This window comes from Scyliorhinus canicula, chromosome 1 (assembly GCF_902713615.1).
Source record: "Scyliorhinus canicula chromosome 1, sScyCan1.1, whole genome shotgun sequence".
NCBI lineage: Eukaryota > Metazoa > Chordata > Chondrichthyes > Carcharhiniformes > Scyliorhinidae > Scyliorhinus > Scyliorhinus canicula.
In genome coordinates this window covers 281,533,859-281,549,528 of record NC_052146.1, presented here as the reverse complement: position 1 = coordinate 281,549,528, position 15,670 = coordinate 281,533,859, and the positions used below count along the sequence as shown (strand labels likewise).

The 15,670-nt window shown below is 42.6% G+C and overlaps 1 protein-coding gene across 3 annotated transcripts in view; it reads right to left on the bottom strand.

Moving 5' to 3' along the window:
- Positions 1 to 453: 453 nt before the first annotated feature.
- The window catches only part of grem2b (gremlin 2, DAN family BMP antagonist b), a 56,803-nt gene continuing 41,586 nt past the window's right edge, over positions 454 to 15,670 (bottom strand). For all 3 annotated transcript variants that reach the window (XM_038814188.1, XM_038814195.1, XM_038814180.1), the window contains exon 2: positions 454 to 3,693. In XM_038814188.1, coding sequence (XP_038670116.1) covers positions 3,189 to 3,692 — 504 coding nt within the window. In that variant the 5' untranslated portion in view covers position 3,693 and the 3' untranslated portion in view covers positions 454 to 3,188. The remainder of the gene's footprint in view (positions 3,694 to 15,670) is intronic.

Sequence of the window (15,670 nt, the reverse complement as noted above, 5' to 3'; positions counted from 1 at the left end):
GATTCTTACATATCACTCATGATCCCTGGGAAATCATCATGGATTCTACTGTAATACACTTACCACAGCTCACTGCTGAGCTTTGTATTTAGTTCAAAAAATGTAGTACTGTTCACAAAATGATTTTACTCGCATTCGTCCCATTTATTTTCCCTCTAGTTTGGCTGTACAGGACAAGTACAGGGATGAAATTTTGGCTATTCCAATGACATCATGTTATTGTAATGTTAACAACATGAGGACAAGAAAAGTCAAGAAAGGAAAAAGAACGAACTGTTCTCTGTAAAACTGAGTAAGAGTGGTTGTTATCTTCTGAGATGAACAATATAGTATATAATATTTATTAATCACCTCAATTAAAAGATTGAAAATGCAGTTTGCAGATAAGTTATGTGCGAGACATGGATATTTCAGCGAAAGAGGATTCACAATAAATAAGACTTTGAACAGTGATTTTTCTTTAAATTCAAGAACTTTTTATTATTATTTTGTTCGATATAATTTACAGAATACCTATAAAATAATATTTTTTCTCAGTTTTATAGCATTTCTTCATTTTGATAATATCCATAAAACTTTGTAAGTTTATCTAACCAGTACAAGGCAACCACTTTTGTACATCAGGACCCCAAACAGAAACATTGCATTATTTAGACAAACCTCAGAGACATAGCACTTTGAAGCAGTATGCCCATTATTTCCTGGGTTCAAATATTAGATGTGGTTAACGTGTACTTAAATATGATGATAGGAATTGTCAGACGTCTTACAATTTGAATATTAGGTTGTCTATAAGATTTGAAGGATACATGTATTATCAACCTGTACAGACAGATAGGAGACAAATCAGACTGGGGTACTCTAAAGGGTACTTCTATTTTCTCCAGCGCTGGCAAAGAGTTGTTTAGACTACAACTCAATAGAGGTAATGTATTGGTGTGAGACTCAGAATGCTCAATTCCCACCTTCCATCAAAATTGTGAATACTACACTGCATCCCGTGACATGGTTTATCTACCTTAGTAACACGTTATGCAATGATACAATAATAGATCTGTGTGGTAATATGGTATCAGATCTGCGCACTAAAATAGAGGTATGTTATGCCATAGTGCTGACATCTTCACGCCATAGCTATGAAATCTAGTTGGCTGGCGTAAGCACATCAAGAAACTAAAGGAAGTTTCTCATGAAGTAGATCTCTACCAGTTTTCAAATGACAGGACCAACTTGCCTAACACAGATATCTCATTTAGAAGCGGACGAACCAGGTTGACTCCATGCTGATGAAAGCACAATTAAGATGAGTTTTGTGCATGTCAAGAATGACAGGCTCCCTTGACTATATTATCCTGTACGACAGGGTAAAGAAGGGAAGTAGACATCTGCTGGCCAGGAAAAAGTACTTCAATGACACCATCAATCAGATTATGAGGATTTGAAAAAGAACAAATTAAAGTCAGAGCTATGTATTCAGTTGGATGAAGGAGCATTGACTATGGTGTAGTTTAAATAAAGGAAAGCAGGCTTATAGAGATCTGGCAAGAGGTCTGGATACGCAGACCACAGTTAAAACATTGAGAAGCTGTGATGTGTGTTGGAGAACCTCTGGGAGATAATTGGGTTTGGGTTTGGCAGAGAGCCAGCAGCACTGCAAAAGACCTAAATCTAATATCCAGCCTGTCACTGACGACAGCATAAGATCATCAGTACCATTCCATAACCCCAGTCAATGAAAGAGCTTAGATTCATTGTTTTGTATGTTACATGTCAATTTTAACATTCAAACATGAAACAGAATTAAACTAAGTGTCATTCTAAGAGGTACAGCCATACTGTAAAACATCTCAATGATTGATGCAGTGGACAGAGCACAAACGCCGTTGCCTATCAGCCAACCAAACTGTTCAATTAAAATGCATTTTGCATTAAAACTCTAGATATTGCTGCTTGTGTTTTTTGAGTCTGATATTTGGATGCCAAGTCCTTAAAATTATTAACCTGTAAAATAGCAATGCTATGAATACATGTTTCCTATTCTTCTATTAAATTTGCAATAATACTTGGTATATCTATGCTTCACTGGAAGGTCTTAATTGGGCAAATATGTTCATGGCACGAATCATACTCTGAAGTAATATCATGTTCTTTCTGATGGTTATGGTTCCACTGGCATTTCCATGTGGTACTGAACACAGAAAAAGCATACACCAGACCAACTGCATTGTATTACAGGGGAGAATTAGTGAGACCTCCAGAACATGGGTCACTGGCACTTCTGAATTATCCAAACAAAATACTGACAACATGCAGTTTAAAAAAGAAAAAATAAAGAATATACATCAATAACTGTACTAATTTACACTTTCATCATATATTAACAATAATCGTTTAAAAAAGAGGAAATATAATCCATTGTCTTTTAGTGCCTTTGCTATGTTCAGCTTCAATGGGATTATGTTTGAAAAGTGCCATTAATTCATACTTATATGTACAAAATTATGGTCATGGGTACTGAAAAGAAAAAAGGCTTAAAATGAAGGAAAGCAATAATTAAACAATGTTTTGAATAATTAAATATATACTATTATCTTCAATGCAGGTTGATCAGAACATTCCCATATAAAACATTGCTGAGAATATGGGTTTCTAGCAGTCCAGAGGTTCAGAGTGCTGGCTCAGTCCCAGGAGCACAGTACATGTCTGTCCATAGTCTAAGCAGTTCAAATTCTCTTATCTGCAGTGAACCATCAAAAAGTCTCCTATCTGTTTTGGCACCACATCCGTATCATATTGCAGGCGACAGCAGTGAGTAAAATGAAAGTAAAAAAATGTCCAGACTGTAAAACAAATCTTTAAAGATAGAATAGGAATGACTGCATTTCAACTGCTTGGAGTCTGCAACTGGATTTAGGGAGGTTTTTAATATTAGAGTGGATTTTGTTTAAAAACAAAACTTTCAATCAAAAGAATTTAACATCCATTTCTGTAAAAATAAAGAATTGCTATGGACATCCAATGTTTGGGTGCCAATGCTTCCTGCTAAAAGTTGGCCGTGCTCAAACTTAAAAGTTGCTCACCGATTGGAGCAGGTTGTGTACAGTGCTTGCTTTCTATGGGTATTTATCTGATGGCAGCATTGGGTGTATTTCCTACAGACTGGGGAGGCTGTGATTGTTTATCTTATCTCACTGCTTGCTCCAGTCATTCACATTTACTGATATACATTTGCACTGCTTGACCCGTTGGATTTTCTTGTGTCTGAAGGGAGGCTGCAGGTCAGGGCAGTTCAGTTTGACAGTCAGGGTAGTAAATTTCTGTGGTTTACAGAAGGCGCAGGACTGGAAGGACTCTTGATCCCTTTTAACATGCCTGGGGATATAGAAGGAGTTGCACTGTCCATAGCAGAATCTGTTGATGACTGTTCGGCTCACACAACCATCCTCGTTGATGGTCTGCCTCAGGGGCTGGGTTTTGCACCAGTCGCTCTTCAGGTACTTTCTTTCCGTCACCACCAGTGCCTCCTGACTGGAAGCAAGCACATCCTGCCTCCGATGCGTGCGTTTCTCCGAGCTGTTGGTGTTTCCTTTGTAAAGCGGTGGGATGGCTCCTGGAGGACGATTTTTCTTCATCTCCACTGCTACCATTAACATCCCCAACAGAAATAGAAGGATGGCAAGTTTTTGATACATCCTGTAGAAAAACAAGAGGCAACAATGAAGCAAGATTTATTGGTTTCAATGTCATTCCTTGTCTGTTGATGAAAGGGGTGAATTAATTTATCCACTTTAGTTCTAATATGTCCTCTATTCCAATTATCATTCCAACCAGCCTGCTGCAATGGTAATTTGAATTTTTGCATGTTGTTATTGGCTTATACAGTATCAGTTCTGAGATTCACCTATACAGATTGAACACACATTTTGATCATAATGAGATTCCCATTCAAACTTTTAGATGCATTCTCCATTCCCCTTTGTTGGTGCTTTATGTTTAAGATACAATTCTTGGTTAGCCTCTTGGATATGCCCCATAACCTTCATCCCACCAGTGGCAACTACCACTTCAGTTCAATAGGCTGTAAACTTGCAATTCCCTACCAAAACCTCTTTGCTCCTCCATCTCTCTTTCCTCCTTTAAGATGTTGCTCTCATATCTTTCCCTTCACCCAAGCATTTAGTCACCTGTTCTAATATCTCCACTTATGGTTCAGTATCAATGTTTATCAAATTGCACTCCCGTGAAGCCTCGAGACGCAAAATGCTCTATGTAAAAGCAAAATTGTTGTGGTTCGGGTGGAAGGTGGAAGACTGGCTCCAGGAGCTCTCCCAATGCTGCTCCGTAACTGGCTGTCATGAAATCCATCCTTTTTGTCTTCTTCCTTTCCTCCCAAGAGAAAAAAAAGGATTTGCCTCCTCCCCACAGTACAAGACGCAGAACATGTTACATGGATGATTATGGGCCTGAGTTCACAGGTGACTATGTCCAATTGTTAATCACAATCAACAATGCCTGTTGTAACTTCAAACAGACCATTACAGGCCCTATCATAAATTCAGCAACAAAATGAGCTGAACTGTTTCCTCACAACCAGGAGATGGCATATTTGAGTGTGAAGCTTTATTTTGGGACCCACATCATTCAATTGATAGTTTATGAACTCTTAACTACTCCACTAGATGGAGCACTGCACAGACGTGGGATTTTCCATATTTGGAGGGAAAGTTGACATTTCCCTTGTGATTCCATTTGGTATCCTCCCTTGACTGTTAGAGCAAAGAGACACTAGTAACAGGCTTCCTGCAAATATCAGTGGAAATGGGTGCCCTTCAAAGGAGAAAATCTGGCAAAATCTTATGCTACCTAGCAATTTTGTAATGATTTTATTTTTGTGAGTTATTGTCTGCTTCCTTTCCATCTGTGAATTGACCGCATTTATACAATGTAGAAGGTGTTCACCCTTGTCTTCTGTTTAAGCTACTTAATCTTAAAAACCATCATCGTCTGGTTAATTTACAACTGATTGTGTATCTTCTAATGGACCAAAAAAGAGACAATGAAAAATATGCCCACGAGCACTTTAGTTGAATGAAGTCGAAATCATTGCCAGTGTTTCCTAAGAAACACGGGATAGGCTCAAAACCTGTGATTCAAATCCTAGCCAAAATTGAAGTCAATGAGATGTAAATTGGCCATCTGACCTGAACCTGCTTCCTTCCCACCGAATCAGTTCAGTTATAATCGGACTTACGAATTTATGCTTCTATTCAAAAGCCTTAACTGTGAAAGGAGGAATTAATACATGTTAAAAGAAATGAGTACAAAAGTTCAGATTGTGTCAGGGTTAATAGACTGTGAACCACCAAACTCTGAAGAACGGATTTAAAAAGTCATTCATCTAATAGTTACACTGAATATTTTGACTGGAATACGCTTATCCCTTTAAGCTTTCTGCCCCTTATCCCAGTGCAGCATTTTCTGGAATATTAGTTACAATCCTACTGCAGACTGCTGGCCAGATTCATTGCTTTAGCTTAACAATTTACTAATGGCCCCTTAATAACATCAGTAAATGGCAGCAGAGCCATATTATACTGGTGGTTACAGTGTACCCATGGAAAGGTCTGTTTTTAGGCATTAGTTGTGCCATGCACCACTCACCAGCAGCAGAATGTGAATAAAGAGTCAGTTATCCTGAGTTTTATTTTCATTTATTATCTGAAATCATAGCTGCACGCCAGTTACACTACATGAAAGCGGTCTCATGGCACATGTCAAAATTTCTATTGATCACAAATTGGCAAATTAGAACTACAGTCATAGCTTATTCTCTCTAATGATGGAACAGCTTGTATATAACATCAACAAAGAAATTGTAATGCTCCATTTGACAGAAACAGGATTTGAAGCATGCAATAGTCATGCAATGTGTACTATGTGTGCTGACCATTCTAGGTCATTGGACATAGTCAGAAGGGCCAGCATAATATACAATGTGTTCTATTTGATAAAGAGGATCCAACTTTGCTGAGAGCAGTTTTTTTTTTAATAATCTTTACTGTCAAAAGTAGGCTTACATTAACACTGCAATGAAGTTACTGTGAAAAGCCCCTAGTTGCCACACTCTGGTGCCTGTTCGGGTACACGGAGGGAGATTTCAAAATGTCCAAATTACCTAACAGCACGTCATTCGGACTTGTGGGAGGAAATTGGAGCACCTGGATGAACCTTGGTATCAGTTTACCCCACAGTAACCAGGATCCTCAGTATAAATACATTGCGTAACACAAGACACAAACTCTGGTAATAAAAGGCCAATGAGAAAGCTAAGGAGAGAATTTAAGCTTAATATGCCTATTGCAGCATCCTCATGGAGCTGACAGTATACAGTCCTTCAGGTTTGGGCTTTTTGGTTTAATAATGGTTCAGACTCCAACACAGGATTTTACAATTAAATAATTAAGGGTGTTGATCACATGATTCCATAACTATTTCTATGTTACACAACAGTAAAAAATTATGCGGATAAAATTGTCAAACACATGGGCAGCACGGTAGCATGGTGGTTAGCATAAATGCTTCACAGCTCCAGGGTCCCAGGTTCGATCCCCGGCTGGGTCACTGTCTGTGCGGAGTCTGCACGTCCTCCCCGTGTGTGCGTGGGTTTCCTCCGGGTGCTCCGGTTTCCTCCCACAGTCCAAAGATGTGCGGGTTAGGTGGATTGGCCATGCTAAATTGCCCGTAGTGTCCTAAAAAGTAAGGTTAAGGGGGGGGGGTTGTTGGGTTTCGGGTATAGGGTGGATACGTGGGTTTGAGTAGGGTGATCATGGCTCGGCACAACATCGAGGGCCGAAGGGCCTGTTCTGTGCTGTACTGTTCTATGTTCTATGTTCTAAACTATTGTCAGTGTTAAATATAAGTGTGGATCTTTTTGTTAGTTGAACAATATTTTTGACCTAATTTTCAACGATCAATTCTAATAACTTTGCTCCAGCAGAGTTAAGGAGTTGAGTTCATGAAGAAATCTAGCTCCTATCACATCTGATTTGTCATTGATTCACGGCACAAAGGAAAATTCTGAACATTTTACCTTTGCATTTTGATAGAAAGGTGACTTATGTTTACCTAGTTTTTATATCTGAACACAAATGAGCAGAGGATATAGGTTTACAACTGCAATTCCTCTTTGTGATGTTGGAGAGTGCACGTTTGCTCTTGCATGCAATCAAGTGACTCAATATGGATATCAGTGACTGGGGCAGCATCTCTTCTGTTACTTTCTCAACCAGGGTCTAGTCTGTGATTCACGGATACAAGAGTTGTAAGTGTTTAACTTGTTCACTGGTTAATAGTTCAGCTCATAGGTGGCACTATCGTTGATAGGGAAGTGTTCGTTTTTGGTATCTGATATTCTATGGGATATGGGTAGCAGGTAGATAGCCGTTAAGTGTTTAAATGGGTATCACATTCTGCTATGCTATGGGAATAGTTTGATGCAGATCATATATTGTTGATATTATCTCAGGGGGATGCTCTGCACACAAGACCTCCAGTTGACCGGGATCAGAGTCAATGCATGGGACGTCCTCACTACTAGCTGATTGCTTGGAGACAGGTCAGGAAGGTGTGGAAACAGCAGAGGACAAAATAAATGATCAGATGGTGGAAAGCACAGCATACACAAAGGAAAAGAATTGTCAGCTGAACATTCATCTGTACGAGCTACTATTCTCACAAATCGGCCTTTACAGTCACAACAGACAATATCCAATCCAGAAGAAACATACACTCTGGCCGGAAGGAAGGATGCCAACACAGTATCATCATGGCATGACCCTTACCAGACATGTTATAATGAACTGCAGAAATGTTTACAAAATCTTACATCGTGCTGCTAACACAGCATCATGTATTTCTAGTGCTGCTACTGGAACGAGAATAGTCTGGATCCACATTTTATCCGCATGTCAAATCTGATCCCCAAACTTTTTTTCTAATTTTACTAACTGCGCCACTTATTTGGAGAGGTTTAGCTTTAGTGAATTTCCTACTTCTATCTTTGGCTTCAAAAGACTCCTGAAAATTAATCTCTCTAAATGTGCATCTGGCCCCCTTTATTTCCTGTGAGGTGTCGACCTTTATTTTTCTGCAAGACATTCAGAGTCGTTATTTTATGCAGAGTCCTGTCTGAATGTAAGTTGTCATTGATGTAAAACCTTCCACTCTCCCGGCTATCCGATGGTTGACATTTTAAAATATTTTTTTGCCAGACACACCTCTTTGTAAATTGCGTTAATCTACAGTTATTAAGAGGGGCAGACGCAAAATGCTATTTGATATTTAGTATTCTGGACATCAAAGATGTTGATTGAGAGTACGTTTGTGCATTCGGTTACGGAAAATCTCTGGCTCACCGTCTGAGGCCACAGGCTAATTTCTGACAGTCTTGTTGCCCACCCAGTAACCATAAGGGTCAGGCTCATGAGAAACTTTTTTCTGTTGCAGTTGCTTCTGCCTCTTATCTACATGAAAATTAAATGAAATGAAAATCGCTTATTGAAAAGCCCCTAGTCGCCACATTCCGGCGCCTGTTCGGGGAGGCTGTTACGGGAATCGAACCGTGCTGCTGGCCTGCTTGGTCTGCTTTCAAAGCCAGTGATTTAGCCCAGTGTGCTAAGCAGCCCCTGTTTAAATACATATATTTAAATTTATATACACTTATACTTTTTAGTCAAGGGTATAAAAATCTATGGCGAGTTCATTTTCAAGCTTAGCGCGATAAAAATAAATAAATTTGCATATTACTCAGCCATCACTTGTTATTAGACAGAATGAAGGGTCTGTATTTGTGCATGTGCACGTGAGTGTTTGTGTGCAGGTGTATGTACATGTGCGTATGTACCCATGTATGTGTATGTTTTTGTGTACATGTGTGTATACAGAGTCTGCCACTGGCTATGGGAAATCATTCAGATTTGCAGAATGGCCTTCTGTCCATGTGAAGCTGCGAAAGTGTTTGTTTCACACATACAGCTCCAGCCTTTCTCTATTCTGTTTTCATCCAGTTGCCTATGATTTTCTGCCAAGTATTTAATAAACTCCCATTAGGCTAGGCTGGTTTATTAATGTCTAACATAAAAGATGTTCAACACCATTCATAGCCAATCACAATATGAAATCAACTCCATCCTGCTGAGTTTATACTATATTTGTGTAAATTTTGCACCTTGATTTAATCCAAGACATTTCTTACAGACTTCTAAATTACGGATTGCACTGTTGTGTGGTGAGATTGGCCCATCTGCGACCTTTGCTCTTATAGAGTTACAGTCTTGGTTCCAAACTCTTATAGACCCTCCAGAGTAATGTCAGAGGGCCTTTGCACACAAGCCACAGCTCTAATTGAGAAAATCTGAGAAATTCATCTGTAATGGTGATTATTCTTCAGTTTTCTCTACTTTCTGATCATCTGTACTACTCACCCTCACAACCTAACATCAGTTGGACATCAGGACAGCCAGAGACGGATGCCTCTATAATCACTGAAATTCCCCAAGTGTTTAATTCAGGTAAAGCTGGGTGGCTACCATTATGTTCCCAGCAAGCATAAACACCATCTCGCACTTTGCTAGGGTATCGCTCTGCCCAGTTAGTTATATGAAGGCTATCCCAAAATGAAGGCAAAAGTAAGCAGGAGCCCTGGAACGTAAATTCATTTTGGTGTCATGGGCTGCACCATGTTATTGAATCATCTGTAAATGAATGGTTGTGTTAACTAGGCGCGAACAATTATACCCCTTGGTTAGCCACACTTGATCTATTAATTTGTTACATGAAAACTCCTTACTTTAAATACATGAGACACATGCTTTTATATGAAGTACATTGGTTAGTTAAGTGCATGCCAGATTCACTTTCTGTAAATTTATAATCGTGCATTTTATTACCCCTCGAAGAGTCACTGCAACCAGTCATTTAACAGGGCAACAACTTTGTGAAAACATGTTTTGCAAAGCTTTGTTTATAGGCATGAAAAATTGACATGTAATTTTCAGTACAAAAATAACGCATTAGTGATGTTTTAATGTGATTTATGTCAATTCATTGTGTGTTCAGCAATTCACTTCTTGATGTGTTTGCAAACACTCTTGAGTGAGATATTCTTGTAATTTTACGAGGCCCTTGACAGCAGCATTCATCTTCTCGTAATATTAAAAACCTTTTAAAAAAAATAACTTGACTAAATATCTAAGAGGCGCTTCTGACTCTCAGTCAATTTTGCCTGGGTTGCCGATGTGCTGCACCGAGATTTTTCAAATTCGAGGTTGCTCATCTTATTATACCGTGTTCAGGACCTGCCTCCTGAGTTACAATGCCATCTGCATGCCAGTGTACACTTGAAACTACATGGCTGCATTATGACTGCGCCTATGTTCCATAGAGTTTGGGATATTAAGCACATATCTTGTCTTGCCCTTTGAAATATTGGCTCGGAAATTCGAACCTTGGGCTTACAGGTCAAGTGAACAAAAATAGAATTCCAGTCACTCAATGAATTACTCCGATGGTCATTTAGTCTGCGTGTTACAGGTGGGACAGGGGAGCAGTTTACATATCTGAGATCAGTTTACCTACCAGGAGTCATGTTAAAGTATTCAGGAAACTTGATGCAGAATTCTACTGATCCCCCAGGTGATGATGGACCTGGGACAGAACAAAAGGTCATCACATCTCCTGCTCCCAACAAATGTTTGCTTTTCTGGTGTTTGCCTCACTCTAATACCCCAGCATGCAATGGAGATTTGGGACTGTTTTGCAAGCAGACTGAGCATAAATTGAAACAACAGCCCAATGGCATGTTGCTTTCTTCTGCTGGCATTTGGCAATGTCACCAATGGTTAGGGCCAGAATGATGCCTGCCCAGCCACCCCTAGGGGGTACAATTCGCATTTACCGCTGTTTGGGCATGTGACCAGATTCATTTGGTCAGATAACACCAGGGCTCTCAGAATCTTTCCTCCACACCTTTGAAATGCCATGAGGCACCTGATTCATGACTGTTGGAGGTGAGCGCAGAATAAAGCGTTCTTCTCCAAAGTGAGGAGAAGAGGTCCGTGAGAGATGGAGACGTACAATTTACTAAGTAAGCTTCTGAAGGAGCATGCTGCAGTGATGATGATGTTTATGGCACTGTGCTGGTTACACACAGCTGGATTCTAGAGATCAAGGTTACTTTGCAAGTTGCAAAATTAAGTTCTCAGAATTGGTTGTTTAACACAAGATAAAGCCATCAGGAGAGCTTTTAGATTGCTGTAAATAGCTCAATGGTTTCCTAATATCCTTTGAGAAAGGAAGCTATCACCCCCTATTAGGTATAGCCTTCCTATCATTAGTTTACATAATGTGATCAATTCTTAATGCCCTAAAAGTAGTTGAGGAAGTCAATAAATTGCACAGACAATCATTATGACATTTGATAAGCCAAAGTCATCTTTGTAGAGCAACCGGGGGTGGGTAATGCAACCAGGTTTGGCAAGGCCACCCATATCCAAGGGCAAATGTAGAATCACATCCAGATGGGGCATTTGGCTGGAGGTTTAGTTGAGTTGTAATATGGAAAAATCTTAGGGTGATTTGTGTCCCGTCCCCATGAAGTCAACAGTTACTGAATCGAAAGAAACGGTGGCACAGTTACACAGTGGTTAGCACTGCTGCCTCACAGCACCAGGTACACGGGTTCAATTCTGGCCTTGGGTCTGTGGGGAGTTTGTATCTTCTCCCTGTAACTGTGTGGATTTCCTCTGGGTGCTCCAGTTTCCTCCCACATTTCCAAAGATGTGTAGGTTAGGTGGATTGGTTATGCTAAATTGCCCCTTAGTGTCCAAAAGGTTAGGTGGCATGATGGGGATAGTGCAGGGGCATGGGTCTGGACAGGGTGTTATTTCACTGGGTCAGTGCAGACTCAATGGGCTGAATGGCACTGTAGGCCTTCTACTATACTTCTACTTCTTTGGCTACATGCTGCTACTCAGCAACATCATCTGAAAACACATCACATTGCATAGGTACACTAACAGTATCCAGCTTTAACTTGACTTCTCTACAGCAGCACATTCGCACAGTGCTGCCTCACAGCGCCAGGGCCCACACTGTGTTCCAGCCTTGGGTGACTGTGTAGAGTTTGCACGTTCTCCCCGTGTCTGCGCACGTTTCCTCCAGGTGCTCCATTTTCCTCCCACAGTCCAAAGATATGCAGTTTAGGTGGATTGGCCGTGATAAATCGCCCCTTAGTGTCCAAAGATGTGAAGGGTGGGCTTACGGCGATAGGGTGGGGGGGGGGGGGCTAGGTAGAGTGCTCTTTCAGAGGGTCGGTAGAGATGCTGATGGGCCGAATGGCCTCATTGTGAACTGTGGGGATTCAATGGATTCTATGTTGTGAGACTGCTCCAAATTCAGGACTGACTGAGCAATTGAATATTGAGAAGAGTGAAGGCGTTGTCTTTTATTCTCGCCCTGCCCACCAACTCTACCCCTTCCCTGAATGATGCTGAGCCAGCCTTCTCTCAATGTCGGTGTCATATTTGACTAGGTGATAATCTCTCAACCACAAACCTGCGCCGCCACGCAGACTGCCAATTTGCACCTCAGTGACATCAGATGAACCCACCTCATCTCAGTCCATCTGCTGCTGCTGCCCTCAGCCAGGCGTTTGTTACCTCCTGGTTTGATCATTGTAAATTGAAGTTATCCAAACCTCTACTGCCCGTGTCCTAACTCAGCCCCGATGCCACTCGCCCAGCAGCTGGGTGCTGGTTGACCTTCCACTGGCTCGCGGTTAAGCAAAGCCTCAATTTCAACCTTCTAATTTTTGTACTCAAATCCCGCCACGCATTTGAGGGAAGCCACTCCTGGCTTCTGCCCGCAGACCGGGAAGAGAGAGGAATCCAACTGGGGAAGGACCCACTCAGCTGCAAAGCGGAGGAGGGGGGAGAGAGAGAGGGGAGGGTGTACATCCAAACGTTCAATTTTCTTGTGGAAAAGTGACACGGTGGCCAGAGATTTTAATGTTCGCTGTGTTAAGCTTCCCCGCGTTGCAGAGCGGATTTATGAATCGTGAGGAAAATGTTCGGAAACTTTTTTTTAAATCGGTTATCCATCAACGCGGCTTTCTATCCGCGGACGGTAATGTTGGATGTGAAGAGGAGAAAGGTGTCCATTTGAAAGGAGATTGGCAGTTCCGCGGGTTCAGAGTGTTAGACAAAGCAGGGACTGAGTGGGCAGCTAGCGCCAGCCACGGACTGTGTCAGGAGCCGGGACTGGAATCACTGGAGATAAAGGTGGTGATCCCTGACCACACAGAAACTGGCCAGATCCTCATGGGGGGGGGGGGGGGGGGGATATCCAAATAAGGTTCAGCTCACCCTGAATCTCAGAATACGGAAATTGTAAACCAAATGCCCCGCCGCCCGATCGAGGAACATCCACATGTCTCTGTATCCTGGCAGAACGTGGAGTTATTTAGACGAGTCGCAGTTTAGATTTGTTTAACGCCAATCATCCCTGGGTTTCCCGCAGTAAAAAAAACACGTGGAACTGGCTGAGATTATTTGAGTGCTGTCATTGACAGTGAAGCGGGAGCAGCCCGAGAGAGCCAGGGTCAGGAATCCCCCCCCCCCCCCCCCCCCACACACATCGAACCTGGTTATTGATATTTCAATGCTGGCCCTCCCAGAACTGAGTCCCAAAGCAGAGAGAGAGGGGGGGGGGGGGGGGGGGAGAGGGAGGTTTGGCCGCCTTCATCAACCCTGTCGCCTTAACTGATCGAATCGGCTAAAGTGAGAAACTAAGAGCCAAGGACAGATTTTATATATATATAGAGTGTCTGCAGGTAGGAGAGAGAAGCTGACTAGATGCCCGCTCCAACATCGATATGTCAGTCTGTGGGTATAATTGTGTTTAGAGACGGAGACGGCAGACTGGAGCCTCGGTTTACTGAGGCAAAACAGCACTGACAACACATCTGTTACCTTGGAGACCCCGCCAAACACTGCACTTCACTCAGGTCTCATCGCTGGCCGGGAGGTTTCATGGCCGGGTTGGGGGGGGGGGGGGGGGGGGAACGTGGCTTCAGGGCGGCCCACGTTCAAATCATTCAAATTAAAATTGTTACCATTTACCCTCAGACAAATCAAATCACAACTGGGCTCGGGGCCAGTAGTTTCAACCTCTGGCGAAGCTGGTGGAGGTTTTGGAGAAACTCCTCTCCCGGTCAAAGGCTGCTGATGATGGAGAGTACAGTAAGAAGTCTTACAACACCAGGTTAAAGTCCAACAGGTTTGTTTCAAACACGAGCTTTCGGAGCACGGCTCCTTCTTCAGGTGAATCCTGGTGAATCCAGGTGAATTCAGGATGATGGAGAGGGAATGGGGGTTTGTGAGGAGCGAGGTTCTGCCACCTCCCAGACCCACATTCCCCACCCTCCCAGACCCACATTCCCCACCCTCCCAGACCCACATTCCCCCCATCGTCGCTTTTGAAATCCAGATTTTGGTCTTTCTCTCTATCTTTCTCTCTCTCTCTGCGCTGGACACGATATCTGGAGACAGAGCCAAGGCATGATTCTGAGGACGTGACTATAAAACCAGGCGATAGGATGTAGCCCAGAACAGGGACAGGCGAACCTTGATTTATTTTACCTGTCATTGGGTCTAAGCTGGCATTATTGAGGTAAGAAGGAAGCCTGTGTGTATTACAATTCCTCCCGTGCCAGCATGGTGACTCGTTTAACACCGCCTCACAGCCAGACCAACACTTTAAAACCTGCGTTTTTATAGCGCCTTTCAGAAGTCCCGAAGCTTTACAGCCAATTAAATACTTTTGAAGTGTGGTGTGTGGGAATTGCCACAGCCAGTTTACACCCAGTAAACTCCCACAACAGTGCGATAATGACCAGGGAGTCTGCTTAGTGTGATGTTGATTGAGGGGTAAAACATTGGTCAGACTAGATAGAACACCAGGGGTAGCCCATGATATCCTCTCCAAGTACAGATGGCATCCCTGACAGGTCTGCACCTCCCTGGAGTGCGGACTTGGAACACACAACCGCCTGACCCCCGAGGACAGGCTGCGGACGGTGTCACGGCTGACACCTTTAAACCCGGGGGACCGGGGCCATTCATTCCAGCAACTGGGGAGTGAGTTCCCCACTTGAATTAGAGATGTTGGGTTGCAGGGAGCGGAGGGATTTCACTCCGAGAGACAGAGTGAGAGAGACAGAGAGTGAGAGAGACAGAGAGTGAGAGACAGTGAGAGAGACAGAGAGTGAGAGACAGAGAGTGAGAGAGACAGAGTGAGAGAGACAGAGAGTGAGAGGCAGAGTGAGAGAGACAGAGAGTGAGAGAGACAGAGTGAGAGAGAGAGAGTGAGAGACAGAGGGTGAGAGAGAAATAGAGTGAGAGACAGAGAGTGAGAGGCAGAGAGCGAGAGAGACACAGAGTGAGAGACAGAGTGAGAGACAGAGTGCGAGACAGTGAGAGAGACAGAGAGTGAAAGACAGAGTGAGACAGAGTGAGAGAGACAGAGAGTGAGAGACAGAGTGAGAGAGACAGAGAGTGAGACAGAATGAGAGAGACAGAGAGTGAGAGACAGAGTGAGAGAGACAGAGAGTGAG